Source organism: Oncorhynchus mykiss, chromosome 8, assembly GCF_013265735.2.
Source record: "Oncorhynchus mykiss isolate Arlee chromosome 8, USDA_OmykA_1.1, whole genome shotgun sequence".
Taxonomy (NCBI): domain Eukaryota; kingdom Metazoa; phylum Chordata; class Actinopteri; order Salmoniformes; family Salmonidae; genus Oncorhynchus; species Oncorhynchus mykiss.
Genome location: NC_048572.1, coordinates 71,653,751 through 71,678,430, shown reverse-complemented (window position 1 = coordinate 71,678,430; position 24,680 = coordinate 71,653,751). Strand labels below are relative to the sequence as shown.

Here is a 24,680-nt window from a genome sequence, read left to right as displayed (position 1 = left end):
CAGCTGAAAAATATTTTTGGTTATAAAGCCATTTCATATTTTTGGCTATAAAGATATTTAATATTTTTGGCTTTAAAGATATTTCACAGTGGTTTAGATGGTACAACAATTCTCTACATTTGCTTGATGTCACAAACTGAAATCTGGAAAACATTTTAGAATTTTAGAAAACAGGAAAAGGCAGGGCTATTTCTACATATTGCACATTTAAGAAAAGCAAAAAGAGTAGTACTAGATAAAATATCATTTTCTGTCAATATTAGCCTATAGATTATGGAGGAGTGTCCGTGTGTAGGAAATAGAGATGTGATGGAACAAACCCATTTATTTAAGGCACTTCAATAGCTACTCCTAGAGTCCTGTTTAGGAGTCGACCCACTGTTGAGGATTTCCTCTTCCTCTGCATCCCCCTCCTCTTCCTCCGTCCAGCCTCCCAGACGCAGCGGGGTGGGCATATTAGACAGGCTGACTGCTGTGTGGACGCTGTGCGTCTGAGAACCTGATTGCGTAGATAGAGGGTCAGAGCATAGACAGTTGGACAACTGGATGTCATAAGCTAAAAACTATCAACTACCAAACACGCTCCATCTGACGTTAGCCAAGATCTTATGTAAGTAAAAACAGATGAATGACTGTTTCGTACCAGCGTTGCTGCTTAGCTCTCTCATTGGCACTGGGTTCTGCCACTGGCCGATTGTCCTCTGGTGGGGGAGCGAGTTCTGTTGGTGGACCTGGGGACAGAGTGGAACACACGTCACACACTCGGTGTGTGTGTGTGTGCGTGCGTGTAGAAAGGTAAATGAAAAGAAGGACCCTGAGGCCACCTCTTCGAGGTAACCTACCTCATGCATGTAAATAGCATGGAGACTCATCTCAGCCGAGGCAAACTCTGATAGCAATGTAGTGCTCTTCATTCGAGAATCACTGGCTGACATGCTGAGGAAATAAAAACAAGCCATTATCAGCAAGTCTAAAAAAAACATCTAAGTACATTGCTATTAATCACTTAATTCACAGACTATGAACTAACCTCATATTCAATCAATAATGCACCTTCGACAAGCAGGTACTGTATCAAATCAATCAACACTTTTGCATTATGGATGAACCTAGACAACAGTGTTGGGTTTGCAGTGTGTGTTTGCAGAGCATGGTGTCGGTCTACCTACCTGTCGATGATGGTGCGGTCACTGCAGTACATGGTGCTGTCGGGGTGGGTGGAAGGCAGATGGACATGCGAGCGGGAGCGGCTGGCGTGGGGGAGCTGAGAGTGGGAGTTGGATAGCGAGGCCAGGACGCTGGCGGCTGCAGAGGCAGCCGTGCTGGGAGGAACAAAGCGGCGGTCTCGGCCTGGTAGGCCTGACGCGGTCAGCACAGGGTGGGCCAGGACACTTGCCAATAGGTTGTCAGGCTGGACAGGAAAACATAACCCAGAGGGCAGTATACAAGCAAATTGTCAAGATATAACTCAACATACTGTAATCCAATAACAAACCTTAGACAAATTGCAATACATTGACATCATTGTTGGATGAAACAGTTGAATGACTAGCAGAGTCTGGTTGCCGTTATAGTGTTGAGGCAAAAATCTACCTGTGTCCTAACTGTGACTGACAATGAATTAGCTGGATGGGGATGTGGGTGTAGTGGGGAGTTACTGTAGTTACTAACTTCATTGCCGGACCCGTTGGAGAGCAGTGAGGAGCAGAGCGGGGCCTCAGAGAGCAGCAGCTGGGTGGGGGGTCCTCCCTGGGCATCCTGGTGCACCTTCTCCTTCAGATGGCTGATGAACACTGAGCTCTCCTGGGGGGGCTGCCAACGGGGGTTCTTGATGGTGAAGTGCATCAGAGACAGCTCAGTCTTGCCGTTCTCAGCCTGCTGGTACACAGACGCCTCCGTCTGGCCCTCAGACATCCACTGAAACAGACAACGTGTGACAATTACTCACTGGAACAATGCAATATTGAAAAAAATTAACTATGCGGCCTCCCACGTGGTGCAGCGGCCTAAGCCTTTGCATCGCAGTGTTGTGGCATCACTATAGCCTGGGGTTCCATTCCAGGTTGTGTCACAACCGGCCGTGATCGGGAGTCCCATAGGACGGCGCACAACTGGCCCAGCGTCGTCCGGGTTAGGGGAGGGTTTGGTCGTTGGGCTTTACTTGGCTCATTGCGCTCGAGTGACTCCTTGTGCGTGCCTGGCACCTGCAGTTTTACTTCAGTCGTCAGTTGAAAGGTGTTTTCTCTGACACATTGGTGTAGCTGGCTTCTGGGTTAAGCGAGCGGGTGTTAAGAAGTGCAGCTTGGCTCATGTTTTGAAGGAAGCATAACTCGACCTTCGCCTCTCTTATGCCCGTTGGGGAGTTGCAGTGATGAGACAAGATAGTAATTGGATGGCAATTGGATATCACAGAATTATGGAGAAAAAGAGGGTAAATAACAAAAAATATATTTAAAAAAATAACTATGCATAAGTGACTAATATCAGGAGAGGACGCATTCACATTCATTTCTGATGCAATAATGATGACCTGGTGATCACTGACCTAAAAACAGCAGTGAGAATCTTCATTTCAACAAAGTAATGACAATACTTTCCATATCAAAGTCCCTTTCCCATACCCTAAATTACAGGCACTAACCAGAGGGTTTCCATGACGACGGATGTCCATCTGTGCGAAGGAGCAGATGTCTCCGACCCCAACTACCTCCACAGTGAAGTTCCTGAAGAAGTCGATGATGTCCAGGGACTTGTTCCTCAGGAGGAAGATGAGAATGAAGGGCGTGACGATGGGGCTCAGCAGCTCCTCCAGGATAAACAGCTAAACAGACAGACAGACACACACAGACACAAAGACAGACAATACTGGATGAGGATTTGGCGCTATTCAGACTTGAGATCTGCACCCTTAACTTGAACTTTTTACATAGCCTATGTCATTCACTGATTGTTAATGAGAGAGTTGCGAGTAAAGTTAAGTACTTTGATCAAGTCTGAATACTTTCCATTGTGTCCCCCAAACGAATGATTAAAGTGGCATAAGATGAATTACTACCTGTGTGGAAAGTGACATACAATATTATGGTGAGGTCATATGAATTGGAGTGTACAAGAATAACTTAATACAATTAAAGCACTTGTTTAGGCATTGATCAAATCTTGAGCAAATCCTTACATGTGTGTTACAAGTAGGGCTGTGGCGGTCACGAAATTTCGTCAGCCGGTGATTGTCAAGCAAATAACTGTTGGTCTCACGGTAATTGACCATAAATTAACATATTTAGCATTTCCTGGCTTCCACACACCATTAAAAAAAGTATAATAAATCCATGTAATACAGTCTACACCTTCACAATAAATATATTATTTATTTTAGACAGGTCTAAAGAAAACATGATATTTCAAAAATAAAGTATATTTCAGAAGAAAAGCTTGTCCTTATGTTGTCCTTATGTTTTGCAGCAAATCCAAGATGGCAGCATGTCAAGTCGTTTGTCTGTGACTAGTACATTTTAACCTACTAATAACCTATTTATTTATGGTTGAGTAACTTCCTTGTTGTGTAGTGCAAACTTTTTTGTTTTTGCTGGTGTAAAGATTACGGGTCTCCCTCAACTCGGCACTTCATTACTTGAAGTTGACCAAAGTAACCCTATCTCTGGCTGGCCTGAGTTCCTCCTTCATCCGCGGAGTGTCTCGTCCAAGCTGCTCCTTTTTTGCTCTTCGCCTGGATGTCAGTAGCAGCTCAACAATCCCCAACCCGTTCTCTCAATCGACCTCAACACCCAATCTACTCACATTCAGACTCATACATACACGCTGTCCCTCTCTCCCCTTACCTTTGTTGGCCTCTATTTTTTACATTTGTCAGAGAAAATGACAATTTTCGTGGTATTGCTTTGTGCACTGACTTTACTGAACTCTGGAGAAAACGAACATTGTCGCTGGGTGAGTACATCTGACAATGTGCTCTCCTGTCCATTAGACATTTTGTCTGCAGGAACTCGCTCTTTTTCACTCAGTCCACTCGTCCAAGTGCCTATGTATTTGTGGCATGATGTGAACAGTACGAATGTGTGTCACTACCAAAGTCTAATGGTTTTAAATGACTGTTTTGTATTGTCTGGAAACTCACTTGTAGAATTCGCTTGGATTAGGTCTCTTAAAAAAGAGAAGCCGTGCAAGGTTATTAAACAGAGGTGCCTAGTTATTCTTCTTTTGTTGATATAGGGTAACGTGCAACCTAACCCTGGCCCTGATATGCAATGTCTCCAAACCCCCTCGGATTTTAAATCAAGATCGGGTTTTGGTATTTTTCATTTAAATGTACGCAGCCTGTTGTCAAAAATTGATGGGGTTAGGATTTGGGCTAAATCAACTGATGCTGATGTAATTGTGTTTTCTGAAACCTGGCTCAGCAAGTCTGTTTTTGATAAGGATATTTGTACAAGTGGTTACAATGTTTATCGCACTGATCAAGTTAAGAAAGGTGGGGGTGTGGCTATATATGTAAAATCTAAATTCCCTGTAAGTGTGGCAAAGTCTGAAACTATTTGTAAACAGTTGGAATTTCTTGCTTTGAATCTTGAGGTTTCAAAGGGTCTCTCTATAACTGTGATTGGCTGTTATATAGACCCCCCTCTGCTCTCGGTGATGAATTTTCTTCTTTGACGCACCTTATGTCTAAACTTCTTTGCAGTGAAATTATCTTGATTGGTGATCTCAACTGGTGTTGATTAAAGCCGGTGTCTGATGATTTAAAAATGTTTTGTAATTCTATGAATCTTACCCAGTTGATTAACTCAACCACTCGCCCAAATCTTAAATGCCCAGATAAATCTACCCTGATTGACTTGATATTAACAAATGTTCCACATAAATATTCTGCGGTTGGTGTTTTTTGTAATGGTTTAAGTGACCATTGTGCATTTGTTGCTGTTAGAAATACTAAGGTTCCTAAGACAAACCCACATTTTATTCATAAGAGAAATTTGGCAGCTGATTTCATAGCTGAACCACTTACATAACTGTTCAATCTAACCCTGGAATGTAATGAACTTCCGAAAATCTGGAAATCAGCATTTGTCCTACCACTTTTAAAAGGGGGAGATCCAACTCTTTTAAATAATTATTGGCCAATCTCAAAGCTGTCACCCCTGGTGAAAATACTTGTGAGTGTGAGTCCCTTGTGAGTGAACAGCTAAAAGAGTTTTCATTTACTAACTCTATTTTATCAATGTACCAATCGGGCTTCAGGAAGAAGCATAGCACAATTACATCAGCCATGAAGGATTTAAATGATATCACTGAAGCCATTGACAAAAAGCAGCACTGTGTCTCACTTTTTATTGATCCCTCTAAGGCTTTTGATACAGTTGATCATGCTATACTAAGGCAGAGATTGTCGAGTATAGGTCTTTCAGAGCATGCAGTTGCATGGTTTGCTAACTATCTGTCTGATAAAACTCAGTGCACTCAATTTGATGGGCTTATGTCTGTTAAATTGTCTGTCTTTAATGGTGTGCCCCAAGGCTCTGTACTTGGTCCTCTCTTATTCACTATTTATATGAATTATTTAGACAAAAATGTACAAAATGCGCAACTTCATTTTTATGCTGATGATACTGTTATTTCCTGTTGTGCCTCGTCTCTTACAAAAGCTTTCCAGAACTTGCAAATTGCTTTTTATACTGTTCAACATACATTGCGTCAATTGAAACTTATCCTCAATAATGCTGTTTTTGATTTTGATATACTCTTGTGAATTCTATGGTTTTTACTAGATTACTTGTAGTTTTTCATGTTGTTTGTCTGTAATTTTTGTAATGACTTGGTGCTGCCTATCTTGACCAGGACGCTCTTGAAAAAGAGATTTTAAATCTCAATGAGCCCTTCCTGGTTAAATAAAGTTTAAATAAAAATAAAAAGTTAGGTCCTGATGTGGCTATGCCAAATGGCTATGGGCTACACTAGTTCATTTAGCAGACAAGATTTGCTTATAATTCCGTGGCATTATTTTATAGTATTTTATAGTATGAAGAATACAATGGAACATAATATAAATATGGTTTCCAAACGATTTGAGGGAGTGCACACGTGGTTATTCTGTGATGTTAACAAAGAAATAGGTATTAACAAAGAAATAGGAATTCCTATATGCTTCATTTATAGTTATTAATGTAACTTTAGTTGTTCTACAAACACTGGGCCATATGTTTTTATTTTTAATACATTGTAAGGTTGCATGATGAGACGCTAATGATGATTTGAAAAAACATGCTTGAAAGGCACGAGCTGTGCTTTGTTTTTTGCGCAGGCTGTATACACTCCAATTAGTCTCTCATTCACATTTTGACAAGCATGCTCTTTGTGACGATAATGGACCCTAAACAAATTCATGTCTTTTGTGGCCCGGAGTGCTGCATTGTGCCTTTCTCCCTGAGTGTGCTGCGCAATCCGAAGCGTCTCTCACTCGCATTGCTCTCCATCACGATTGGTTTATTCTCACAGAATTTCAGCATCCTTATTGGGAAGGACACTCAACAAGCACAGCACTTACACAAATGACTGATGATTGGCTGAGAGAAATTTATGATAAACTGATTGTGGGGGCTGTCTTGTTAGACTTCAGTGCAACTTTTGACATTATTGATCATAATTTGCTGCTGGAAAAACTTGTGTTATGGCTTTACACCCCTTGCTATAATGTGGATAAAGTATTGCTTGTCTAACACAGAGGGTGTTCTTTAATGGAAGCCTATCAAATATAATCCAGTTAGAATCAGGAATTCCCCAGGGTAGCTGTTTAGGTCCCTTACTTTTTAAAATGATTACTAACGACATGTCACTGACTTTGAGTAAAGACAGAGTTTCCATGTATGCAGATGACTCAACGCTATACACGTCAGCTACTACAGCGACTGAAATGACTGCAACGCTCAACAAAGAGCTGCACTTAGTTTCAGAGTGGGTGGCAAGGAATAGGTTAGCCCTAAATATTTCTAAAACTAAAAGCATTGTATTTGGAACAAAACACTCACTAAACCCTAAACCTCAACTAAACCTTGTAATAAATAATGTGGAAATTGAGCAAGTTGAGATGACTAAACTACGTGGAGTAACACAAGATTGTAAACGGTCATGGTCAAAACATATTGATGCAGTAGTAGCTAAGATGGGGAGAAGTCTGTCTATAATAAAGTGATGCTCTGCCTTAACAACACTATCAACAAGGCAGGTCCTACAGGCCCTAGTTTTGTCGCACCTTGACTACTGTTCAGTCGTGTGGTCAGGTGCCACAAAAAAGGACATTGCAATTGGCTCAGAACAGGGCAGCACGGCTGGCCCTTGGATGTACACAGAGTGCTAATATTAATAACATGCATGTCAATCTCTCCTGTCCGAAAGTGGAGGAGAGATTGACTTCATCACTACTTGTATTTATGAGAGGTATTGACATGTTGAATGCCCCGAGCTGTCTGTCTAAACTACAGGCACACAGCTCGGACACCCATGCATACCCCACAAGACATCTTGGGGTCTCTTCACAGACCCCAAGTGCAGAACAGACTATGGGAGGCACACAGTACTACCTAGAGCCATGACTACATGGAACTCTATTCCCCATCAAGTAACTGACACAAGCAGTGTGATTTGATTTTGATTTTAAAAAACGGATAAAAAAAAACATCTTATGGAACAGCGGGGACTGTGAAGCAACACAAACATAGGCACAGACACATGCATACACACACTACATACACATGGATTTAGTACTATAGATATGTGGTAGTAGTGGAGTAGGGGTTTTTAGGGCACACAGTGTGTTGTGAAATCTGAGAATGTATTGTAATGTTTTAAAATTGTATCAACTGCCTTAATTTTGCTGGACCCCAGGAAGAGTAACTACTGCTTTGGCAGCAGCTAATGGGGATCCATAATACATACAAATGTGATTCATTTTAAGAATTTATTTGGCCACTTTAGTTGAGATACAAACCTCATTAAAACACACACATCGGCCTATGGGCTAGGCTACATGAGATGTGCGACTATGAATCAAAAAGTTGCAAAAAACAACAACATTGTTTCTGATGCTGGGCATCATTAACAAGTGATATTATATAATTCACAAGTGATAGGCTAATATTGTCACCCATCAGACTATTCTTCATTTATTCTCATCTTTACATAAACCCTGTTCTAAAATGACTGGTGGTGTTTCTTTATTTTTACTATTTTCTACCTTGTAGAATAATAGTGAAGACATCAAAACTATGAAATAACACATATGGAATCATGTAGTAACCAAAAAAGTGTTAAACAAATCAAAATATATTTTATATTGAAGATTCTTCAAAGTTACCACCCTTTGCCTTGATGACAGCTTTGCACATGCTTGGCATTCTCTCAACCAGCTTCATGAGGTAGTCACCTGGAATGCATTTCAATTAACAGGTGTTCCTTGTTAAAAGTTCATTTGTGGAATTTCATTCCTTCTTAATGTGTTTGAGCCAATCAGTTGTGTTGTGACAAGGTAGGGGGGGGGTATATTGATAAAAGACCAAGTCCATATTATGGCAAGAACAGCTCAAATATGCAAAGAGAAACCACAGTCCAACATTACTTTAAGACATGAAGGTCAATAGGGAAAATTTCAAGAATTTTAAAAGTTTTCTCAAGTGCAGTTGCATAAACCATCAAGCGTTATGATGAAACTGTCTCTCATGAGGACCGCCACAGGAATGGATCCAGAGTTACCTCTGCTGCAGAGGATAAGTTCATTAGAGTTACCAGCCTCAGAAATTGCAGCCCAATAAGTGGTTCACAGAGTACAAGTAACAGCTCCCGAGTGGCGCAGCGGTCTAAGGCACTGCACCTCAGTGCTAGAGGCGTCACTGGTTCGAATCCAGGCTGTAATTGGGAGTCCAGCCGTAATTGGGAGTCCCATATGGCGGAGCACAATTGGCCCAGCGTCATCTGAGTTTGGCCGCTGTAGGCCATCACTATAAATAAGAGTTTGTTCTTAACTGGACTTGCCTAGTTAAATAAAGGTTAAATAAAAATAGATATCTCAACATCAACTGTTCAGAGGAGACTGTATGAATCAGGCCTTCATGGTCAAATTGCTGCAAAGAAATCACTACTTAAGGACACCAATAATAAAAAGAGACTTGCTTGTGCCAAATTTGAGAATGTTGGTTCCAACCGCCGTGTCTTTGAGAGACACAGAGTAGGTGGACAATCTCTGCATGTATATTTCTCACTGTAAAGCATGGAGGAGGTGGTGGTGCTTTGCTGGTGACACTGTCTGATTTATTTAGCATTCAAGGCAGTTAACCAGCATGGCTACCACAGCATTCTGCAGCGATACACCATCCCATCTGGTTTGGGCTTAGTGGGACTATCATTTGTTTTTCAACGGGACCATGACCCAACACACCTCCAGGCTGTCTAAAGGCTATTTTAGCAAGAAGAAGAATGATGGAGTGCTGCATCAGATGACCTGGCCTCCACAATCACCCGACCTCAACCAAATTGAAATGGTTTGGGATGAGTGGGACTGCAGAGTGAAGGAAAAGCAGCCAACAAGTGCTCAGCATATGTGGGAACATCTTCAAGACTGTTGGAAAAGCATTCCAGGTGAAGCTGGTTGAGAGAATGCCAAGTGTGCAAAGCTGTCAAAGGCAAAGGGTGGCTAAAATAATCTCAAATATTAAATATATTTTGATTTGTTTAACACTTTTCTTGATTACTACATGATTCCATGTGTTATTTCATAGTTTTGATGTCTTCACAATTATTCTACAATATAGAAAATAGTAAAAAGAAAAGAAAAACCCTTGAATGAGTGGGTGTTCTAAAATGGTTGACAAGTAGTGTATACTAAATAATATATATGTGACATTTGTTTTGATTTAGAAGAGACCATTATCATGCACCTGTATCCAAACAGGGGCAGAGGGAAAAAAGACATGTCATCTACATACTTAAATAGCGAATGGAGGATGCTTTTTCCCATAGTTCATTTTCATGCCAGCCAGGTAGGCTATACTCCAGTTTTAAAGAGAAGCAATGAGCTTAATTAGGAGAGTTGAGAAATATAGTAGGCTTAGCCTATAGAAAGCCTATAGAAAGCTAATAGGATCCTCCTATTTTTATTAGTGGCCATCACTGTTTTCTTCCACAATTGCATAGCCTATAGAAATGTTGCGCAACATGAGCTCTCATGAAGTGTTTGATTCGATTTTTGATCACATTTGCATTGATGTCAGAGTGACAGTTACCAAGTTTGGTAGGCTACTAATGACCAGCAGCAGAATCAGAGCTTGGAGAAGCCTAATTACCGTGACTAAACGGTCATGTGGAATTTGACTGCCTTCATGACTCATGACCACCAGTGTGGCGATAATACGGCCACCGCAACAGCCCTAGTTACAAGAGCATTTCAATTTCAGATCGTATGTCATAAAGTCATACACTGACCAGCTGAATCCAGGTGAAAGCTACGATTCCTTATAGATGTCACTTATTAAATCCACTTCAATCAGTGTATATGAAGGGGAGGAGACGGATTAAGACGGGTTAAAGAAGGATTTTTAAGCATTGAGACATGGATTGTGTATTAGTGCCATTCAGAAGGTGAATGGGTAAGACAAAAAATGTAAGTGCCTTTGAACAGTGTATGGTAGTCGGTGCCAGGCACCTGTTTGTGTCAAGAACTTTAACGCTGCTGGGTTTTTCACGCTCAACAGTTTCCCGTGTGAATCAAAAATGGTCCACCACCCAAAGGACATCCAGCCATCTTGACAATAGTGGGAAGCATTGGAGTCAACATGGGCCAGCATCCCTGTGGAATGCTTTCGACATCTTGTAGTCCATGCCTCGACGAATTGAGGATGTTCTGAGGGCAAAAGGGGTGCAACTTAATATTAGGAATGTTCCTAATGTTTTGAACACTCTGAATAGTTCAGTAGTTCCATTCTATCTAAGCTGCAGCCAATGAGCAGTCTCTATTTACTGTCTGGCCCTTCTCACCCACCGCTTTGTACTGGAACAGCTGTGCCACCTCGTCCCGGGTCTCGCTCTTGTTGGCGTTGCCCCTCCAGTGGTCTGGCATGTAGTGGATGTGAGCAAGCACACACTGCAGCAACTGCTCCGGGCACCACACCATGTGTTCGTCTGGGATGAAGGACCTAGGAGGAGGTCATATTCACAGACATCATCTCTCCATTTCACACAACACTTAACACGACATATTATATGGATTATGGACAGACTGGTATGTCTGGGGGTTTAACATAGGCTGAAATATTCTCTAACAAAGAAGTTTCCTTCTGCTCCCTCGCTCATTACTGTCTGTTAGAACTGGTGTGGTGACAACAATATGGTGGAATCAAGGTGGAGGTGTTGCATACCAACTCTGCAATGGGAAGGGGTAAGGAATGCATTTTTCAAATGATACACAGCCACAAATCACTGCAAGATCATCCCGAGAGGTCACCATTCCCCCTGTCCCCTGGCTTACCTGGTGATGGTGATAACCACTCCCAGCACGGTGATGGCGGTCAGGATGTGCTGCACAGTCAAGACATCCTCATCATACACGGTCAGTGCGATGAGCACGGCCAGCACCGAGCCCGAGAAGAACGCCACGTTCTTGGCCAGCACGGTGAGGAGCGGCGAGGTGAACGAGTTCATGTACTTGGAGATGGGCTTGTAGCCGCGGCCTAGCCTGCCGTGCAGCTCGTGGTCCAGCTCATTGAAGTGGCGCAGGTAGAGGCGGCCGAACATAGACCAGCGGCGTGCTCCCAGACTCCCTGGCTCCCTCCTGATGACCTCGGTGTAGCTGAAGAAGGCATAGAGCACCTGCCACACCAGGATGAAGGGGCAGAGGAGCAGGTTGGCCACGCCTAGTAGAAGAATGACCCGGCTCAGCTGCTGGGCCAGCTCCAGACGGTTCCCTGCTCGCTTGTACTTGGGGTGCAGGTTCCATTTGTTCTGGAACAGCGACCCCGGACCCCAGAAGAGAATCAGCTCAAAGTTGTACTTGAGGCCCTGGGTGAGGAACACCAGGTTTCCCAGAAGGGGGAGCTGAAGCTGTACAGGTAACAGTGACTTATTGACCATGGCCACCATGTAGTTCTTGAATCGCAGGATGCGGTGGTAGATGTCCAGCTCAGTTAGCTCCTTCTTGTGGATACACATCTGCTGCTCCCGCTGCAGGCTGATCAGACGGTCCTGGACCTCCTGCCATGTGAAGTTACACAGCTCGTCCTGGAAAGGGGAGAGGTCAAAGGTGTTCAGACTTTGTACCCTGATATGAGGGACACCTATTTGCAGGTAAGCTGGGTGGGTATAACAAACATTTTTCTTTATATCTTTTGAAACCAATGGATTCCAAGGAAACTGACAACTACAGTAAGCTAAAACGGTCTGAAAAATCAGCATACCACTGTTTCATGAGACTCTAGGATCAAACGTAAAATACAATTATCCCTTAATGTGTTATTCCTGGTCACTGAAACCTTTAAGGGGTTGACATAAAATGTCAACTCCTTATGTCCAGTGGACATAAAAAAAGCCTTACCATGCTGATCTTCAGTGCTTTGATGTAGAACTGGCGTATCTCCCAGTAGCTGAGGATGTTGCAGAAGACCTTGATCATCCGGTAGACCCAGAAGATGGTCGCCATGATGAGCAGGAAGATGATCCAACTATTCTCCTGGATCCTTTGGAAAAGAAGGGATGAAATAATTCATATTTTTAGTCTCTGTTTGACATTAAAGGTTCATTTCAATTAATGGAAAATGCATGTGTATAGAGGGTATAAAACATTAGGAACACCTTCCTAATATTGAGTTGCACCCCTCTTTTGCCCTCAGAACAGCCTCAATTCGTCGAGGCGTGGACTCTACAAGGTGTTGAAAGCGTCCCACAGGGATGCTGGCCCATGTTGACTCCAATGCTTCTCACAGTTGTGTCAAGTTGGCTGGATGTCCTTTGGGTGATGGACCATTCCTGATACACAAGGGAAACTGTTGAGCGTGAAAAACCCAGCAGCGTTGCAGTTCTTGACACAGTCAAACAGGTGCACCTGGCTCCTACTACTATACCCCTTTGAATGATGATGAAGGCCATGCATAGAAGGTGAAAATGATTTATTTGCACCATTGATGTATGACCATAACTAACTAACTAACTATCTACAAATGAGAGTAAAGGAGCCTTATATTCCCTAATGCTGGAAGTTTGGAAACCCCTGATCTAGGTAACCACCCTGGTAAACATATTCAGGAGAATGAACAATGAACATAAACATACATTCAGGAGTTTAATTTGGAAGTTTAAAAAACTAAAACAAACAACGTGACAAAGTTAGGCTACTTCCGAATTTGTGTGACATCCTTTTCATTTCCAGACCAATTCAAATGTTAAAAAAGAGAGCAGGCAACGTCTGTGGTTTTAAATGATGGGACATGCTGTTCCTCGATTAGAATTCCTAGCAGTGGTGTGTCATCATCTTCCGTCTAAACACCCATTCAGTCATGGAGGGTTCTTAGAAAAGGGATTCGGGGGGGGGTGGCAGCCTAAGATTGTGTTTGTGTGCAGAACCAGATTAATGATATGAAAACAGGAAAGCTTGTTTATCCATCTTGGAAACAAATGTGGCTGTGGTGGGGGTGGAGGGGACTGGGTCTAGCAGCAGAGATTGGGTGTGTCATGGGGTCCACAGACTGCCTGCCCAGACCTCAAGAGTGACTCCTTTCAGCTACTCAGTGAGCTGTCCCTGTGTGAGACTTACCATGTAGGGGCTATCCATTACATTGTTTTCCCTGGTATTACTCTGAACACAGTGCACTGATACACAAATAACCTGCTTCAAGAACCTGTCATCAACTACAGGCTGACGGTGTTGCAACCTGCCTCGTGTTTCCAAGTGTTTTAGGCCGAGGCTATGCGGATGATTTAGTATTTTGAAATAAACTATTCAAATGTAGTTGCAGGGAACTTAATTTATATATTTCAGATTTGTCTTTGACAGAGAAGTCATGTCTACCAAAGCCTTTGCTCGGTAGGTCTAACTAACTAAGCTCTTCAACACAAGGGTTAACCTAGTTCACAGCACACAAGGCTAACTAAAATAACTTTGGATCAAATTTAATTAAAACAGCAGCCCTCCCTCAGTCCATTGAACACAATTAGACTTACATGCCAATAGCACTCCAAATTAATTAAATGAATGTCAACTTCCAATTAGATAATAGAAAATGACAATGATAAGACTTCACCACTCAAAAGAGCTCATATCGCAATTAGCATCTCTGATAAACAAGAAAATGATTTCTTCATCATAATGTTCTGAGTGAAAGTATAACCCACAGGCAATGTGAAAGTAGGCCAGAGCTCTGCGCTCCACAGTGTATCTCTATGAATGTGAGCATGTCTTACAGTAAAACCTCATCTGACACAACCCAATAAGCAAACATTAGCCTCAGAATTACTGGTCATCATTACATTTAGCTGGAAATCCCCTTTTCAGGCCTGATGAAGTTCTGTAGGCTCTGAGACGTATACCCTGGTATAATTATGTCTAGTCACAAGAGAATAAAATACCCAATGTCATGAAGAAGGATTTACATTCTGGCATTGGCAGTGATTTTGGGATCCCCATTAGTGACAGCTAGTCTTACTGAGGTCCGACATATAACAAAATACTTTACAATTGACATACATGTAAAAACATTAACAAGTAGTGTGTGTGGGCATCTATCAGTTACACATAACAAGTAGGTCACATGGGGGAGAGGCGTTGAAGTGGTAAGAAAACCACCCAATTTATCTATGCAGTCAAGCAGATTTGTTTCTGAGGGATCATGTACAAAAACAATAAACCTGAACTGGCAACAAGGACAACTATTTCTACCTCAACTACATATTCTTATAGCCATCCATGCCTATATAGGCTACCAATCCATCTATTAAGCCAATGCTGATTGACCTACCTCTCAGTGCACTGCTGGCTTGGTAGGATGGCATCAGGCAGAGAGACCTTGTTCCTGTCCAGGGGGTTCTGGCCAGGTCCTGTGTGGTTCACTGCCCGGTTGGCAAACAGTATATCATACTCCACACAGTTGAAGAGGAATGTTGTGAAAGTGACCACAAACAGGAACTGACTGCAATAAGGAGTTTGAGATGTTGGGGTTAAACATTAGCTGATATAAACTTTGAATATTGTCTTAAAAGTTGAAACAATCTTAGATTAACATAAGGTTGGTAAATAAATGGATGTACTTACAAAAGTTCAAAGAACTCTGATAACATCATACAAGCAAAGCCATTTTTCTGATGAAACTGATAGATGTGGAAATTTGAGTTAAGAAAAACAGAGTCAAGTGTTTTTGTTTTGTCATAGCCTACAAAACAACCACTCTAAGTAATCGTTGATGGCTAATCAAATAATAACCATGATGTAGGTTTTTTTAAGTAGACTTAATACATCCATTACAGAGAAACAAAACCACAACAAAGCAACGTAAAGTGAACCAGTATGGCATCAATATCATTAAAGTACAGAGGACGTTCTGGAAGGACACACATAATTGAAAGTCGTTCTCCTGAGGCAAGTCTCTTATTTAAAGTCACTGTGCATCACGAGTTGCATTTATTTACAGCCACATCGTACTGTCAGAATCATATTCATGTCAAAGCGGTGTTTAAAATGGCTCCTGCCTAAATTAGATTGTTGGGTGATAATAATGATAACATACATGATAAAGCTGCAATTTTAAACATCATACTGAAAGTAATGCTTATTTACATGACAATAAGCTACAATACACAATACCAGTCAAAACTTTGGATACACCTAATCATTCAAGGGCATTTCTTTAATTTGACTATTCTACATTGTAGAATAATAGTGAAGACATCAAAACTATGACTTAACATATATGGAATCATGTAGTAACCAAACAATTCTAAATATATTTTATATTTAAGATTCTTCAAAGTACCCTTTGACTTGATGACAGCTTGCACTCTTGGCATTCTCTCAACCAGCTTCATGAGGTAGTCACCTGGAATGTGTTTCAATTAACAGCTGTGCCTTGTTAAAAGTTAGTTTGTGAAATTTCTTTCCTTCTTAATGGGTTTGAGCCAATCAGTTGTATTGTGACAAGGTAGGGGTGGTATACAGAAGATAGCCCTATTTGGTAAAAGACCAAGTCCATATTATGGCAAGAACAGCTCAAATAATCAAAGAGACATGACAGTCCATCATTACTTTAAGACATGAAGGGATGTCAAGAACTTTGAAAGTTTCTCAAGTGCAGTCGCATAAACCATCAAGCGCTGTGAAACTGGCTCTCATGAGGACCGCCACAGGAAAGGAACACCCAGAGTTACCTCTGCTACGGAAGATAAGTTCATTAGAGTTACCAGCCTCCGAAATTGCAGCCCAAATAAATGCTTGACAAAGTTCAAGTAACAGACACATCTCAACATCAGCTGTTCAGAGGAGACTGCATGAATCAGGCCTTCATGGTCGAATTGCTGTGAAGAAACCACTACTAAAGGACACCAATAAGAAGAAGAGACGTGCTTGGGCCAAGAAACACAAGCAATGGACATTAGACCGTTGGAAATCTGTCCTTTTGTCTGATGGGTCCAAATTTGAGAATTTTGGTTGCAACCGCCATGTCTTTGTGAGATGCAGAGTAGGTGAACGGACGATCTCCACATGTGTGGTTACCACCGTGAAGCATGGAGGAGGAGGTGTGATGGTGCTTTGCAGGTGACACTGTCTGTAACTTATTTAGAATTCAAGGCACACGTAACCAGCATGGCTACCACAGCATTCTGCTGCGATACACCATCCCATCTAGTTTACACATAGTAGGACTATAATTTGTTTTTCAACAGGACAATGACCCAATACATATTCACGCTGTGTAAGGGCTATTTGACCAAGAAGGAGATTGATGGAGTGCTGCTGTAACCGATGTGAAATGGCTAGCTAGTTAGCAGGGAGTGCGCTAATAGCGTTTCAATCGGTGACATCACTCGCATTGAGACCTTGAAGTAGTTGTTCCCCTTGCTCCGCGGCTTTTGTGGAGTGATGGGTAATGATGCTTTGTGGGAGGCAGTTGTTGATGTGTGCAGAGGGTCCCTGGTTTGAGCCCAGGTAGGGGCGAGGAGAGGGACGGAAGCAAAACTGTTTCATTGATGCTGTTGACCCGGATCACTAGTTGCTGCAGAAAAGGAGGAGGTCAAAAGGGGGATGAGTGTAACCGATGTGAAATGGCTAGCTAGTTAGCGGGGTGTGTGCTAATAGCGTTTTGATTGGTGATGTCACTTGCACTGAGACCTTGAAGTAGTTGTTCTCCTTGCTCTGCAAGGGCCGCGGCTTTTGTGGAGCGATGGGTAATGATGCTTCGAGGGTGGCTGTTGTCGATGTGTGCAGAGGGTCCCTGGTTCGAGCCCAGGTAGGAGCAAGGAGAGGGACAGAAGCTAAACTGTTACACTGCATCAGATGACCAAGCCTCCACAATCACCTGACCTCAACCCAACTAAGATGGTTTGGGATGAGTTGGACTGCAGAGTGAATGAAAAACAGCCAACAAGTATGTGGGAACTCCTTCAAGACCGTTGGAAAAGCATTCCAGGTGAAGCAGGCTGAGAGAATACCAAGAGTGTGAAAAGCTGTCATCAAAGTAAAGGGTGGCTACTTTGAAGAATCTAAAATATATTTGGATTTGTTTAGCACTTTTTTGTTTACTACAGTATTCCATGTGTCATTTCATAGTTTTGATCTCTTCACTATTATTCTACAATGTAAAACATTTTTGAAACAAAGAAAAACCCTTGAATGAGTAGGTGTCCAAACTTTTGACTGGTACTGTATATTGCCAGAGAAACATGTTTATCATGTTTATCTTAAAAGGATATTCTTGTAAAGAAGTTGTCCAGATTCTTGATATGGTGCCATGAGTCTGCAAATTAGGGGTGGGAATAAAAGTAACACTGAGACTTACTGAAACCATTACTTTTGTTCAACAAAACAGCAATAACAGTAGTAATCAGGTATGATTTGAAGAAAACAACAACTTTCAGTGAATCTAGAGCCTGGGCTTAAAGGAAATAGTAGTACTGTGTCATTCAATACAAGGAATCACATTATCACACCAAATCATATTATACCATAACATAGCCTTTATGTCTATCCCTAATAGATCAATATATATTACGTTATAATATAACCAGTACAGTACCACTCAGGCCCTCTGGCACATGCACTAATAGGTCCTCCTCCCCGGGAGGTGAGTCCTCCTCAAAGTCATCAATCCGCTGGTACTCCTGGTAAGCTTCAAAGTTCGCCATTGTCCTTCACATTCTCCACTGTTCCTCCTCCAGTAGGCAAGTTGGGAACACACACAGTGTTAAGTATTGGAAAGAGCAGCATTCATCAACGACGAGTGTCAGACACAGTGAACACACACTACATAGATGATGTCAGCAGTGTGAGACAATTCACAGCAAGATGAGCTGTCAACAACATTCAACTGGAGAGTTAGATAACCAAGTAAGTGTAACGTTAGATTTAAAATATCTGGTCTATTTGATTTTCTATGCATTCTTGCCTTTCTTGGAATCTAACTTGCAACCGGTAGCTAGCAGTCGTGTTCACGACAGTGTGACAGGTAACGTTGGCTAGCTAACAGAAATAGGCATAACGTTACATAGCTAACGTTAGTTAGATTGACTAAATATTGTGTTATGTTGGTTACTTGTTGTCAACAACCAACCAGTCATTTTACAGATAACTAACGTTAGTTAGCTAACATTCGCTAAAGAGAAATCAGACAGCTGGGGACAGCTTGCTACTGTAGCTATTATGCTAGTTAACGTTAGTTAGATACGTAGCATTACAATGTGACGTTGAATGGTTAACGTTACCTAACACCAACAAAGGCAGCAACAAACTACCAAGTAGCTAACTATCTAGCAAGGTAGCTAACTGTTCTTACCTCGATCAGCTTATTTTCTTGCTTGCCAGTCAGTTAACGTTACTCGTTTATCCTTGCCTTGATGTACTGCTATTAACGTTATTGTTCCCTTCACGGTCCATTCGCAGAATTCTATATTCAAATGGCCTGGACTTCAACGTTATTTGTCGAGCTATTGGAATAACCAATATTATATATTTAACTAATAGATATTAATGGTTCCTAACAAACAGTAGCTGGCCAGCTAAATAGCTAGAGATCATTCGTGGGCTTCCACTGTTTTGTCTTTCACAAACATATGTCAACAAAACACAATTTGACGTCACTTAATTTTAACGATCGTCACTTCCGCGAGACGAGTGTCTTTTTTTTCTTCTTTTTCCCAATGACAGAGATAATCCTTGCCAATGATAATGAATACAGATTCATGTTGTAGCCTTTTAACATTGTTTTTAGCGATCAAAATGCGTGTTTTGTTATTGACATTAAACATGATCCCATTTACTGTGCCAATGAGATGCATTCTGGGATAGTGTCAACATGGCAGCCTACATGTTGTTCCTTGTACCCTTCTGAGTTAAGCGCTCAGATTCTTTGAATTTTGTTAGATTTCCGTGAAAACGTCTAAATATGTTTCACTTACTTTGTAATAGAGTCAGCACAACTGCACCGTTGCGCCCCCTCTACTCGCATTTGAATAGAACACAAGGTTTATGGAGACAGCCACGGTAGGACAACGTTCTAGTTGGCTAATACCGGTAGTCAGCTGATCAGACAGCTACTATAGTTACAGACCTTAGGCTTTGCACTAGCTAATATGATTCCTTATGAAAACAATATTAGTTCAGCTCTGTCCCAAAGTTGTAAGTTGTGTTGTTCACTGTTCAGTAAAGTGATTTTAATGGAATGGACCATCCAGAAGTGTCATGCCTTTTGTAACTTTTTTTGTCACAATTTTAACAATACATTGAGTGAAAAGCCCACCACATAGTTATTATTAGTTGTTAAGCTCATGTTGTCCATGTCTCTCAAACTTGTATAACACAGATCACACTACAAACAGTACAGCTTGTTATATTGTTTGTTTGTTTTGTTTTCGTTTCAGATCACGGCTATACACAACACAATTGGCCAATGCAGGCAACTCCTCTGGACAGCCAAGTAATGCTGCTGGGCGTATCTGGGGTCTGGCTCAAGCAGCAGTTCGCCAATCTGCCTGCTGGATGTCAAAACCACCAGGGGGTGCCCTGAAGTTCATCTTGGGGCCAGTGGTTCTCACCATCTCTGCTCGAGTACTTGGTAGTGTAGCATATTGCCAGGCAGATGTGAAAAACAATGTTCTACTAGAGCTTCAAGCCAAAGAAACTGAGCCTGAGTTCGACTGGCATATCCTGTGGGAGTTTGTCAAACCCCAGCTTTTTGCCCTTCTTGGTGCTGTTGTGGTGAGCAACATAACTTAACACTACTGGACAATCTACTGTTTAGACAGTAACATGTTGGCTAAACTCCAGTGGTGTTTTAATAGTATTGGAATGCTGAGATATTTCAGACCAATCATGTTTTTTTTGCAGCTTGCTTTTGGTGCTGCCATCTTGAATATTCAAATTCCCCTGATGTTGGGTGATCTGGTGAACATAGTGGCACGCTACATGAGAGAACATACTGGGAATTACATGAGAGAGATGAGGGGACCTGCTCTGAAGTTGCTGGGATTGTATGGTCTCCAAGTAAGTTGTTTGTCAAAAAAGTCATTGTCAATGATTTAATTTAAATGTAGATTGAAAAATCTACTTCTGTGGAATATATAGAAAAACAATATGGTCATGAAATCTCTTTCCTGGCTTCAGGGTCTGCTCACGACTGGTTACATCATCCTGCTTTCCAGGGTAGGGGAGCGAGTAGCAGCAGACATGAGAAAGACTCTTTTCCAATCTTTACTCAGGTATACACCCAGTTGCAGTAATATATATTGAAAGCAACAAGAGGTAGAATAGACCAGTTCCAAGACAGAGAGTAGAGTGACTGACTAGATGTCACTAGACCTGCTATCCACTGTCCAACTTTTACTCTTGCTAACACAATACTTGGCATTTTTGTTTCAGGCAAGATGTAGCCTTCTTTGATTCCAACAAAACTGGCATGCTGGTGAACCGTTTGACTGCTGATATTCAGGAGTTCAAGTCTTCCTTCAAACTGGTCGTCTCTCAGGTATGGCTATGTACATATGATTTATTGGATAATTAAAAGTAGTAGGCTGCTCCAGCCGAAGACAACATACATTCAAAATTATCTAGGATAAAAACACAATAAAGCTTATTTCCATTGTGGTTCCCTATGCACTTCCCTATTACATATTGCCATAACTTTTCAGTATAATTTATTAATTAGCTGTTGCTCCCATCTAGAGACAGTTCACAAGATCGAAATCTAATGATATTGCCTCAATTACTCATATCTACAGGGCCTGCGGAGTGTAACACAGACGGTTGGCTGTTTCGTGTCCCTCTATGTCATCTCCCCTAAACTCACTGGTATGACAGTGGTGATACTTCCCTGTCTGGTGGGGGCAGGAGCTCTGATTGGCTCATTCCTTCGCAGGCTGTCCCGATTGGCTCAGGAACAGGTGACATCATCACTCATTCTGACTCATTCACTATCTGAAACACATTAGAGAAATAGATAAAAGTATCAACTGAGAAAGCATTCTACTGAGTTTATCAGAACTACAGCATGGAGAATGGTGTGTGCTGAGCATTGGTGTCTGTCTGTGTCTAGACTGATATACAGTATGTGTATTGTTGTGGTTGTGTAGGTGTCGAAAGCAACAGGGGTGGCAGACGAGGCCCTTGGCAATGTGAGGACAGTGAAAGCCTTCGCCATGGAGGAGCGAGAGATGCAGTGAGTGACAGTCTATTATAGTCCAGATCAGACAATATTATCAGACCTGCCTTATAATAAAGTCACAATTGTCTTTCAAAGCATTCCTAATTTCACCCCTTATTAGAGGGATTGTGTGAAAGAATGTAACTATTTGTCTGTGTTTTGCAGGTTATATGCCTGGGAAGTGGACAAATCATGCGAGATGAATGAATCTCTAGGCTCAGGGATAGCTGTTTTCCAAGGAATGTCAAATATCGTCCTGAACTGTGAGTTCCTTTTATCATGAATAGTGGATTGAACTTGCTATTTATTTAAGTATGCCATTGCTTATCTGTTACATGGTTTCTTTTCTTGCAGGCATTGTTTTAGGCACCATCTTTGCTGGTGGGTCATTGATGGCAGGTGATGAAATGTCTCCAGGTGACCTCATGTCTTTCCTGGTGGCTTCACAGACGGTGCAGAGGTAAAATATTTGTTGTTAGCAAAGATAACACTTAAGCTAATCTCTCACACTGTAACGTGCCAAATGCTTGCATTGTCAAATGGAAGTGTTCAATGAACGTTAGGTGAATAACAAATTGGATTAGACCTTTCCTTCGGTTATTTTTCTTAGGTCTTTGGCCAGCATCTCTATCCTGTTTGGCCAAGTGAGTAAAGACTTGACGTATAGAAGAAGTCAGAAATACATTGCTATCAATGTAGAGTTTCAGGTTTCACAAGGTGATCAGTTGATATGGCAATAAGAAATTAGAACCTACCATGTTTTGCAGATGGTCAGAGGCCTCAGCTCTGGGGCCCGTGTTTTTGAGTACCTGTCTTTGGAGCCTACCATTCCACTTTCGGGAGGAGGCCGCATTCCTTACAAATCTCTGACAGGACGGGTGGACTTCATGAACATTACTTTCAGGCATGACCACATCAGAAAGACAAAATTAACAAAAAGACACACACAAACACATACAAATGATATATATCAGTAAGTGACATTTTTTCTATTTGTTTTTCCACAGTTACCCAACGAGACCTGGCCAACGGATCCTAAAGAACTTCAACCTCATCATCCCCCCCTGTAAGACTGTCGCAATCGTTGGAGAGTCCGGAGGAGGTAATGTCCCATGCGTTCCCATGGATACAAGTTCTCAATTAGTCTGATTACATAAACATAATGAAATATTTATGAAAATGATGTGTCAGTTATGGTTCTCCTGCACTGCAGGGAAGTCCACAGTGGCCTCCTTGTTGGAGCGTTTCTATGACCCCAGCAGTGGTGTGATCATGTTGGATGGTCTGGATATCCGGACACTGGATCCATCCTGGCTCAGAGGACAAGTCATTGGATTTATCAATCAGGTAAATGTTCTAGAATAATCATTCTGTTTTCTAGTGCATAAGGATGTTCTAGGATCTTCTTTCAGAACTGCTTCAGATTTGGTTATTGTCCTCCGTAAGAAACAGCCTTCTTGTGTGATTTTTGCCATAATAACAGTGATAGCAATGTTACTTTGTTATTAACAATTCAGAACCCACCCCTGCGTGTAGGAGCCTGTGCTGTTTGGCTCCTCCGTGATGGAGAACATTCGCTTTGGAAAGCCGGAGGCCACTGATGCTGAGGTCATCAATGCTGCCAAGCAGGCCAACGCCCACCGCTTTATCACAGGCTTTCCAGATGGATACAACACTGTGGTTGGTAAGTGACAGCACATATTTGAGAAAAAAACATATTTTTTTGTGAATGGCCCAGTTCTAACATCCTCTGATGTATTACTAGTCTATTCCACTCTAATAAATCCCAGACACACATATTCAAATCAAATGTACTTAAATACTTTTTAACATAAGTAGTACTAATTGCATTACAATAAGTGCTTTTACTGAATATTGTACCTCTGTGGACACACAGGTGAGCGAGGAGTGACTATGTCAGGGGGCCAGAAGCAGCGTATTGCCATTGCCCGTGCCCTGATCAAGAACCCCAGCATCCTGGTCCTGGACGAGGCCACCAGTGCACTGGACGCAGAGTCAGAGCGGGTGGTGCAAGAGGCTCTGGACCGGGCCACCACAGGACGCACTGTGCTCATCATCGCCCACAGACTCAGCACCATCCAGAGGGCAGACCTCATCTGTGTCATGAGCAATGGACGCATTGTAGAGGTGAGGGAGCGGCTAAAGCACTGAAGGAAGAGAGGGATGTCTATTGTCCTCTGTCCCATTGGTGTTTTTTTCCAGACACGTTTTCTTGTCATTAAAGTAATAATCGTAAAGTTTTTTTAAAGAGCATCACAACACGTAATGATGTATGTCAATTTAACTACAAATGCTTGGTTGTATAGTTTTTGTCTTGTCTCTTCCTAGGCTGGAACTCACACGGAATTGCTGAGCAAAGGAGGGCTGTATGCTGACCTGATACGCAGGCAGAGATCAGAGGGAGAGAAGTGAACACTACTTTGATATGGCACAGAACTGTAGGCCTATATCATGAACTAGGGACAGCCTTTTCATAAGAAATTAAAGATGCATAGGTATTATCACTTGTTTTGTTGGTGTAAAGTTGATTTAGTTTAATGGTCCAATTCCATTTTTTTTTAAAGCCAAATGTATGGTTGGACCAATTGGATTATATTTTGTGGCCCAAGTAAGGCTGCTGAAATTGCAAGTGTTTATCATGTGTTTATAGGAAGAGAATACTAACTGTACAGGATGTGAATGTGGTTTTAGCAGGGTTACTTGGCCCTGTCCTGTGTCTGTACATTTTGCAAGACTTTTAATCATTAAATTCTATTCATCCACTAATCT

General features: G+C 41.8%; 2 protein-coding genes across 5 annotated transcripts in view; one reads left to right on the top strand and one right to left on the bottom strand.

Annotated features, from left to right (window-relative positions):
- atg9b (autophagy related 9B) overlaps positions 1-19,323 on the bottom strand; it is a 23,191-nt gene extending 3,868 nt beyond the window's left edge. Inside the window, exons 1-14 of one of the 2 annotated variants that reach the window (XM_021613582.2) lie at positions 19,029-19,323; positions 18,273-18,408; positions 17,950-17,993; positions 15,299-15,363; positions 15,006-15,176; positions 12,590-12,731; positions 11,528-12,276; positions 11,042-11,195; positions 2,642-2,821; positions 1,672-1,917; positions 1,170-1,411; positions 843-936; positions 644-731; positions 321-499 (exon numbers count right to left, since the gene is read on the bottom strand). In XM_021613582.2, the coding sequence (XP_021469257.1) occupies positions 339-499; positions 644-731; positions 843-936; positions 1,170-1,411; positions 1,672-1,917; positions 2,642-2,821; positions 11,042-11,195; positions 11,528-12,276; positions 12,590-12,731; positions 15,006-15,176; positions 15,299-15,363; positions 17,950-17,993; positions 18,273-18,381 (2,445 nt within the window). In that variant the 5' untranslated portion in view covers positions 18,382-18,408; positions 19,029-19,323 and the 3' untranslated portion in view covers positions 321-338. Of the gene's footprint in view, positions 1-320; positions 500-643; positions 732-842; positions 937-1,169; positions 1,412-1,671; positions 1,918-2,641; positions 2,822-11,041; positions 11,196-11,527; positions 12,277-12,589; positions 12,732-15,005; positions 15,177-15,298; positions 15,364-17,949; positions 17,994-18,248; positions 18,409-19,028 lie in introns of those variants that run through there. The other variant, XM_036986126.1, reaches the window with a different exon arrangement.
- Positions 18,439-24,680, top strand: abcb8 (ATP-binding cassette, sub-family B (MDR/TAP), member 8). 3 transcript variants are annotated; one of them, XM_021613584.2, is made up of 16 exons: positions 18,439-18,583; positions 20,113-20,449; positions 20,579-20,734; positions 20,855-20,949; positions 21,110-21,215; positions 21,469-21,630; positions 21,820-21,905; positions 22,056-22,153; positions 22,245-22,350; positions 22,501-22,534; positions 22,658-22,794; positions 22,898-22,992; positions 23,104-23,237; positions 23,427-23,574; positions 23,788-24,038; positions 24,240-24,680. In XM_021613584.2, exons 2-16 carry the CDS (start codon positions 20,231-20,233, stop codon positions 24,321-24,323), a joined length of 1,911 nt encoding a protein of 636 aa, XP_021469259.2. In that variant the 5' UTR covers positions 18,439-18,583; positions 20,113-20,230; the 3' UTR covers positions 24,324-24,680. The 3 variants fall into 3 exon arrangements, 2 of the variants coding, with proteins under 2 accessions (XP_021469259.2, XP_021469258.2); XR_002474533.2 differs by lacking the exon at positions 18,439-18,583 and adding an exon at positions 19,473-19,735 and having other exon boundaries at positions 23,408-23,574; positions 24,240-24,281; XM_021613583.2 differs by lacking the exon at positions 18,439-18,583 and adding an exon at positions 19,503-19,735.

Excerpts from the sequence above, each read along its gene's own strand:
- abcb8 (XM_021613583.2), top strand. The coding sequence starts at position 19,638 with ATGTTTCACTTACTTTGTAATAGAGTCAGCACAACTGCACCGTTGCGC. Across the intron at positions 19,736-20,112 it reads GGTTTATGGAGACAGCCACG|ATCACGGCTATACACAACAC; the intron begins GTAGGACAACGT and ends TTTTCGTTTCAG. Across the intron at positions 22,351-22,500 it reads GCTTCACAGACGGTGCAGAG|GTCTTTGGCCAGCATCTCTA; the intron begins GTAAAATATTTG and ends TATTTTTCTTAG.